General features: G+C 35.0%; 1 protein-coding gene across 1 annotated transcript; it reads left to right on the forward strand.

Annotated features, from left to right (window-relative positions):
• The first annotated feature begins 740 nt into the window (after positions 1-740).
• On the forward strand, positions 741-6,761 carry LOC143255406 (uncharacterized). The gene is made up of 3 exons (XM_076511073.1): positions 741-961; positions 2,122-2,762; positions 6,481-6,761. The coding sequence occupies exons 2-3, from the start codon at positions 2,364-2,366 to the stop codon at positions 6,736-6,738; spliced, it is 657 nt and encodes a 218-aa protein (XP_076367188.1). The 5' UTR covers positions 741-961; positions 2,122-2,363; the 3' UTR covers positions 6,739-6,761.
• Positions 6,762-9,466: the final 2,705 nt, after the last annotated feature.

Below are 9,466 nucleotides of genomic sequence, written 5' to 3' on the forward strand. Positions count from 1 at the left end.
CGAAGTTAATTCGCTGAAATTAACAGTTTGTAATGTTTGAAATCTATAAATGTTCCTTGTCAAATTCTACAGTTTTCCTATTAATGAGTGTTAATCACAATTATAGCTTCCGAGGTAAATTTATAGTATACCGACCGTAGCTGACCAACAAATTGTTTTGTCTTTTTGTGTTACAATGTGTAAACTTTAAGGCGAGGTCTTAGAAGTTCAATCGGAAACAATACTGGTAATCACTAGTATTTTACATACATCGTACATTGTTAATTCTTACACTCGCGACCCCACCGCTGGTACAGCGGTAAGTCTACGGATTTACAACGCTACAATCAGCGGTTCGATTCCCCTCGTTGGGCTTAGCAAATAGCCCGATGTGGTTTTACTATAAGAAAACATGACACATACGAGAGAATAATCTACAGATTTAGATAATATGTGTATAAGTTATATACAATTAATTAAAACAAATATCGACATTAAAATTAATTTAAAATAAATTAAATACGTTACAGTGCACACGTTCGCAGCTGAATAACACGATAGATGAAAGATATTAGGGGGTGTTATGTCGCAGAGTTGTGGCATATTATTTGTTTTTGTTACAAGCTGGTCCAACTTGGATTTTGCACACAGTGATCTATATGTGTTATTGTGCACTGAGGGCGTGAACATAAGAACGAATGTGCAATATAAATGCTGACTATAAAATGCACGCTAAACCTAATGAGTTTTAGGTCAAAATATTTACGTATGGTGGCGTGAGTCATCTAATTCCCTTAACGAAATAAAATTCTCTTATTTAGCCAACTACTTACGTTCCATAACATTCGTGTTCTGTTCTGTTCATTGTCATTACAGCCTCCACTAGCTACTTTGTTTCGTTCAAAGATAAGTTATCAGACGATCAGCACTTCCTGAGTTTTCATCAAACAACAGTGTACAAACAATCATGTCAAACTCCCAAGTAAGTTTTTTGTTATGTGCGTTTTTTATATAATAAACGTTTTACAAACTTACAATAAAATACTGTTGAATAACCACTAATTCATAGCTAATGATATTTTCCATTTTTTTAGGTGATTATTGGAGTTAAAAAAATTACTTTGTACGAGTGTAGCCAAACGAGATTTTATGATAACTAAAGGATTGTATTTTAGGCTAATTATGAGATCTATGAAAGTTATTACACCCCTCCCCCAGTGGTACAGCGGAATGTCTGCGGACTTAAAATGCTAAAATCCCGGTTTCGATTATAGTAGTGGTCGATTATAGTAGTGGGCAGAGCATAAAGAGTCCATCCATTTGCTTAATTAAAAACAAACAGTTGTTAAACGCTTCTAAATTTTTGAAACAATTTTTATAGCTTTCATCTACTCACCTTATACTAAGTTTTTTATTACAATGGAACTTTGTATTTACGCTTATATATTTCTTTTAAAAATATTCTACAAGTTTTTCATTTTCCAATACCTTGTAAGTAAAATAAAATTATATTAAACTCTTTGAAGAAATATTTGAACTGTTTGGAAATTACGGTAACAGATCTTTTGGAATACTATTTCTACTCGCATGTTTATTAGAAAAGAACCATTACTTTGTCTATACTTCTCTAACAATTGTAGATTTGAGATTCGTATGTTTTCGTTGAAAAATCTTCTTAAACACATAATACGTTCACAAACATCACCGCTTTGAAAATGCATGCTTTTCGGAGAATTAATGAAAAATTCCTAAACACAAATATATTTTGATAATGTGGTATATATATATACGCTTATATATATATATATATTATTATTATTATTATTATTATTAGGGAAAGGATATTTACTAACATCCTTTGTAATTCATGCTACACGGTTACGTGGAAAACAGTTATTCGTTTGTAACGAATACAAACGACGTTCTTGCTTGACTGATCTACAAACTGAATCATCGCTCACATTATTTAATGAAAATGACTGAATCCTTTAATATCTCAAAACCAAAAACCAGTTTTCACTTCAGACAAATACCTAGTAACAGACATGGCTTGTCTTCGGTCGTTGTCTGTGTTCATTTTTCTTTTCTTTTCACTGCCAGTAAAAAGTTTCAATAGAAAACTCCTTGATTTTGTTACCACAGAACCTGACGAAAAAAGGCCTCTTAGACTTTCTGAACCTTGCACAATATGTCTAACATCCACTAGAGAAATAAACCTTCATCAGAGTACCCTGAAGATTTCTGAACAAAGTTGGAACACTTCACATTGCACGACTTATAGTCTCACTGACGTTGATCATAAAGAATCGCTAGGACATCACTGGAGGAGCTGTGCTTACCCTAATCCAGAACCATTGCCAGGACATTATTCGAGGGGTTCTGCTATGAAGTTTGGTGTATATTTCGGAAAGATCCCGTCTCTTCGAGGACAGTACACATCACACCGAAAACACAGTCACGCCACTAACTTTCACTTTTGCAAGAAATATTCTAATGACCTTTGTTGGAGATGTCACACACTTAGACATTGTACTGCATGCCGTTCTACCCATCCTTGTATGAGGTGTCTCCCAGTTTATCTTTGTAAGTCATGCTCTTTTCCTTTGGACACTATGCATTTCCAAGTCCCAAACTCGTGCAGAAGATGCCCTAAAGAAGAAGGTGAGAATATCAATGTGTATCCAGGACAATATTTAGGTGAAGGAAGGGTGTATTTCTCTCGTGACCTTCGGGATCTTTACTTAGAGTGCGACTTCAATGATCCTAGAATACACATCGTATCAGTGAGTATAGATTTGTAATGGCAATTTATACAACTGTGGATAATACCGCAAATAAGGTCGTGATCCATCCACGCTTTTGTGTGGAGTCCGGTTCAGTAGTTGTAGATATAACTAATATTTCTGTCTTTTAATAAATTGAGGTACAAACAGACATCACGTAGTTTTCTTCATGTAACCTTTGATAACAAAAAACAATAAAAAGAACGTAAAATGAGAAGAAAGAAATATGAACATTTAGTGTTTTATTTATTTATATAAAAAATAGGTTAAAATAGTTTAAAGAACAAAATGATGTTATATTAAAAACAAATCAAATTCCATTATTCAGTCAGAGAAGAGTAGTCCAAGAGATGGCGGTATGTGCTATTGAGTAGTTGTATTTCGTTCAGTCTGTCAGTTCAGAATTAGGGACACTTGTATAAACTTTCAGCTTTGCTGTCAAATTTTAATCTCTTTGGATGTTTACCTGCATCAACGTCTATCACTTGTGAAACTGTGTGACTTTCTTAGAGCTAAAGTGCGCTTAGCTCCAACTGACGAACCTATTCTTAAGACGGTGATTACTTTCACTCTACGAATCTTTATCTGAAATTTTCCATACTATGGTGCCATCTGCTACTTGTTTCTATGGTATCAAATTAACTCTCTTTTGAAACTACGTTTTCTTCCTCAATGTGCTGAGGAGACTTACATTTGACATTCATATTATTTCTATGACATTCTGAGAGCTGTTTTGTTTGAAATTAAAACTTATCACTGTATTGAGCTTAAGAATTTTACTGTAAAGTTAGACACTTGTGTAATGACTTTAATCTAGCATTATGAAGTTAAAGACATGTGAAATGAACTTGTAAGGACTTGTAATACGTATTTAAAATTTTTAGTAATGAGAAGTTCGTCAAAGGGTCTTTTCTCCAGGATCAGATATTTGTTGAATTTTGCTCAAAGCTACACGGGGATTTTCTATGTTAACCATTCCCAATTTTGAAGTGATAAAATTAGGGGAAAGACACCTAGTGTATATCACCCACCTTCAAACGTTGTCAGACATAATGATAGGTTTTGGCCGCCATCTTATAACGCATCCAGGCCTTCTCTCTCTGCATTCGTTATTTTACATCTGAAGTTTTTTTACGTTTATTGTTTAGGTCTCCTACCAAAATGAATATTTGATTATGGGAAAATATTTTGTTCAGTAAATCTGTGTCTATTTATATTATTGAGGAATAACAAATCCCTGGTACTCTAACACTTTGGTTGTTTAGGTTGTTATGCATTCATTATTACTCTCAATTTATGTTATAGATAGGTTTAATTTATATAACAGGACTATTCCTCTATTTGTTTCCTGGTTGTTTATTTGAGCTTTTCTGATAGTTGTGTAACCGTATGTTTTATGTCTACTATTTGTACACAATAATCTTTCACTTATTTCTGGACTAGTTTGTTTAATTGTGTCTTCAAGCTCATGTCTCTTGGAAACAAGTGTTAATATGTAGGACGGTGAATTTAAGAAGAGAATACATATTCTGTGGCTCATGTGATTATCTGTGGTACATATGATATGATGTGTTTTTGGCAATGTTTGTTATCAGTTCTATACAGTCTTTGGTTTATATTGGTTTCAAATATTCTGTGAAAATGTTTTTGATGTCCACAAGCATGTTTTTTTTATTCTCTGTTATGGTATAATTGTTTTTATGTGTTGTAGTTGCTTGCGCGTTTTGGTGGTGTTTACTGGTTTTTTTGTTCTTTAGTTTTTGGTTGTTGTTGTTTAGTTGTTGTGTTGAGTGTTTGTGCTTATGTTATTTTATCTTGCTTGGGTGTTGGTTAAAGTGCTTGGCATTCAAGGCTTTCTCTTTGTCGGGATTTAGATATTTATATACCTGAGAGGATCAGATTCGTTGACCTCTTCCTCCATCCTATACTATGTTACATGGCTACTGTTGAATGTAATTATAGATACAATATGAAGGGCAGAGTAAATCACTTACACTGACCCCTTTCAGGCCAATGTCCATGTAGATACCGGAGTTACATTCTGGTGTTGTACACACCGTCACTTATGTTCGATGTTACATCGTCCTGTACTTCACGAAAAGTTTTCCAGTTATGACCTAATTTGAGAATATTTTACATATAAACCACTCTTTAAATGTTTTCCGCTTAGGTTAAAACTGCTGTAAATTGCTCAGTCTTTATTTCTAAAATATATGTTAATTGGCACGAGGTGCTTAGGTCTATTTACATAATGCATGTACTAGCGATTGAGTACACACAGTAGCTTATTATTACGTCAATTTTTCATAAAATAATTTCGGGAAATATGCAAATATCTTTCGTCATAAGTTGCATATTTGTGTATTTGTGATATGTAGTACCTTGTAGGATTTTGTAAGTAATAAGCTTGATGTTGTTTGTAATTTATTTATATATGGTTATCCATACTGGATATGCGTATTCTATGACTTGGGCTTATGTGTGTTTCGTATATTTTGATAATATTATCTAGTGTGGTTCCATGGTTTTTACCCAATAGACTCTTTGCATAATTTATTCGATTTCCAAACTTTTGTTGATATATTACTTGTATGTTTAATCCACGTTAATTTAGAATCTTTGGTTAGGCCTAACAATTTTGCTGAAGTTGTTTTAAATTCTTTCATTCATAACTCATTGTTAAGGCTATTTTTATGTCTTGTTTGTTTTAATAAAAATACTACTAGTTGATTTTTAGGGACATTTATTTTAGTTCGATACTTTTGACAGTATGTAATTATATCGTTTAGTTGTGACTGATGATTTATAGATGAGATGGGGTGGTGAGCACTTTTCCATATCACAACATTGTCAACGAATTGTGATTAAAAATATTCAGTTTCGGTCTTTCAGGAGCATATTGCTTACATATATGGTGTATAGAATAGGGCTAGCTACCTTTCCTTGGTGAACGTCCGCCTCTGAAGTAAAATACTTGGAGTAGGTTCTCCGAACGTGTTATTTTACTTTTTGTATTTTCCAAAAAGTTAGATAACCAGCGAATAATTCCACGTGCTAGGTCAATTTCAGTCCTGCAGAACCTAGGACCATTGTGCCAGACAGTGGTTGGTGACATCGAAAAAACATGCGACAGTGGACTGATTTCTGTCGAAACTTTAAATAATGATTTAGGTTTGTCAGTTGTTTGTCAAAATGTTCTGAATCCATATTAGATTTTTGGTAATTTTGAGGTGATTCCTAGATAATTTTAGAGACTGTTACTAATTATGTTTTCCAGAATTTTCCCTATACAGCTGGTCAGATAGATCTGGTGGTAGTTGTTTGGTTTTCTTGCTGGCTTTCATTCTTTATGGAACGCTAGTATAATTGCTTGCTTTCAAGAAACCGTGGTGTATCCATCTTTTACAGGTAGGTTCGTTCGTTGTCTTTTGTCGGAAGTTTGTTGTTGATGGCCTGCGAGGGTCAAGTGCTTTTGACCTTTTCCTCCTTAGAAATAGTATCCAAAGCGAGAAAGTGCATTTTATTTTTGGCGGTAACGATCAGATATAACATTCATTGGGCTAATGTTTCAAGGGAATACCAGTTAATTTTACAATAAATATAGTTGCATTCTATTTTATCAATATTTGTTTTACACAAGCAACGCATTACTTAGATGGTCCATTAAAAATATTCCTTTTGTTTATTGTTTGAAACCAACACCAGTTCACTATTTCAGAATACAGTGTGGCAGAAGATAAAAGGACCTTATCTGTATGAAGATAACACTCCCCATATTCAGTGTCCGCTTTGTACTGTCCAGATAGTAAACAGCGACGGTTACCGGTACGAAGTTCGTAGTGTTGGTGGAAAATCGATTCTTCGAGTACGAGATTTCGTCCGTGAAGACTGGGGAATTTACAGATGCGCGGCTACGACAAGGAAAACACATTCTCTTAATACGGAAACGGTGTTTAAAATCGTTGTATTTTTATAATAAATTAATAGTTTCGTAACACACCATATGAAGTTAATGAATAACCCGTACGATACGGATAACTAATTTTATTTTAGTATTTATATGGTATTAACGACACTTAAATTATTAGATATATAATCTAGAACGTAATGGAGGTATATATATATATAACCTTAGACAGAGGGTTTGTTTGTTTGTTTGTTTTGGAATTTCGCACAAAGCTACTCGAGGGCTATCTGTGATAACCGTTCCTAATTTAGCAGTGTAAGACTAGAGGGAAGGCAGCTAGTCATCACCACCCACCGCCAACTCTTGGGCTACTCTTTTACCAACGAAAAGTGGGATTGACCGTCACATTATAACGCCCCCCACGGCTGGGAGGGCGAGCATGTTTAGCGCGACGCGAGCGCGAACCCGCGACCCTCGGATTACGAGTCGCGCGCCTTACGCGTTTGGCCATGCCGGGCAATTTGACAGAGGGAAGAACGGAAATTTCATTTCATATCAACAAGGTAATAAAGACGTTAAATTTGCGTTTATCCACTACTTTTTATTTAAAGGTTTTATCTAAGACTAATAAGCTTTACGAAATGCTTAGGATTATTTCGAACTATCTTTGTATTTGTAGGTATTCCATATTAAAGTACTAGATACAAACATGAACGTTGTTTTGTAAATTAAAACTTAATAAGATGGGCTTTTTAACGTAGTCATATTTTGTGGCTGACAATGATCAGTATGATGATGCATTTATTATAATAATAATAATTATTATATTGTAATATTTTCATTTTTTAATAAAGATTAACGTAACCTAATAAATACTGATCTACCCTTACTTTACATAAAAAGGCATTACTGGGTACTAATTTTACGATGTTTTATGACAAAGTGAAAGAGTAAGCGTCAGTGTTTATCTCAATGGTTCTCAACCTTTTCTGACGTGCGGCACACTACGACAATCTGAAAATTTTCGCGGCACACCTGGAAAGCCTTAACGATTTTTTTAGGTACACTTTATACGGCAAGCGTTAAAAGCTTTAGAACGAAAATCACGGCAAAGCAAGCGATATTAATGTCATTGTGCATAACGTTTACATACATGTATCGTCAATGTGCAGATGACATTAATATCGCTTGCTTTGGCCGTGAGTGTCGTTCTAAGGCTTTTTAACGATTTTATGGTATAGCAGAAAAATCAAAACTTATTATTTTTACATATGTTTTCAATGTGACGCTTGTGCCTGCTTCCGAGAGCAAATCAAATTGAAGCGAGGCTCTAACGTAGACAAACAAGCTCGCATTTGATTATCGACTGTAAGAACCCTCTCTCTCTTTCTGGCTTTAATTTCGGTCAATGCTGAAAATCCAATTTCGCAAAACCACGAAGATGCAAATGAAAGCAGAACTTCAACTGCTTTTGAACTGATTGCAGGATATGCATTTTTAATGGAGATCCAAAACTCATCCAAGCTTTTTTCGGGAAATAATGGCTATTAAAATTTGTCGTTTCGTAAATCAATGAGCTGTTCTTCCTCTTCAGTTGTAAGATTTGTTGTCTCGCTGATTCCGAATGGATAGGCCACCCAGTTGTATTCGTCGACAGCAAGTGACGTGAAATAATGTTTTAGTGGGGTCTGTAGGTCGCTTAATATGTTCAAAATTTGAGGGACAATTTTCTTCTTTGACGGACATTCGTTAACAGAAGGGAAACAATCAAGGACTCCTATGGAGATCTTATCTTCCTCACCGTCACCTTTTCATCGAAGGCCTTAAGTTTGGACGTTGCAGTAATAATGTTTTCAGATGGCCCTTGGAGACTTAAGTTCAGATAATTTAATTTGAACAACAAGTTGGAGAGAAATTGAACCTTCAGCCACCAGATCTCATCATGAAAAGAAAATTTAAAACCTGCTTTCTCAATCTCCAAAAAAGAAATTACTTCAGTTTTTAGTTGGACAAGACGCTTTAACACCTTTCCTTTCGAAATTCATCGAACTTCAGTGTGATGCAGTAGCTTTTTGTAGCCTGAATCCATCGCCTCACAGAGAATTGAAAAAAGTCGAGACTTGATGAAATTCACCACTTGAATAACTTGATTCATAACAAACAGCAAATCTTTCGGCAAAAATTTGTAGGCGAGCACCTCTCTGTGAATCATGCAGCAAAAAATCCTAATGTTTGGATTTTGTTGGCGCACCAGAGTGACGAATCCCTTCTTTTTTCCTTGTATTGAAGGAAAGCCATCGGTGCAAAGGCTGACACAGTTATTCCAATGTAATTTGAAGAGCAAAATTTTTTCATTTACCAACTCGAAAATGTCTTGGCCTTTCGCTGTACTTTTTAAATCTTTACAGAATAAGTATTCGTTTACGATTTTTCCATCTTTTATGAATCGAACAAAAGCCAGAACTTGAGCTTTTACGTTAACGTCAGTAGATTCATCAACTTGAAGAGACTATAGCAGAGACAATTAATCTTCAAGCGCTTCGAAGTGTTCTGCTCGAAATTGTGTCATTGGACATTGGAACTTGCTTAACCTTTCTGGCGGCATCCATTCCAAGCATAGTTTCAACAATGATTGCTAACGCTGGCGCAATGACTGATTCGGCCTCCGAATGCTCTTTCTTGCGTTTTGTCAACAACTGAGCAACCTTATAACTTGCAATCAATCCTTTTTCAGGTAGCTTCATGTAGTTCACAAGCTTCCTTGATTGTTTTTGTTGCTGAGCCGCGAGATTCCAGA

The sequence above is a fragment of the Tachypleus tridentatus genome, chromosome 1, assembly GCF_004210375.1.
Source record: "Tachypleus tridentatus isolate NWPU-2018 chromosome 1, ASM421037v1, whole genome shotgun sequence".
NCBI lineage: Eukaryota > Metazoa > Arthropoda > Merostomata > Xiphosura > Limulidae > Tachypleus > Tachypleus tridentatus.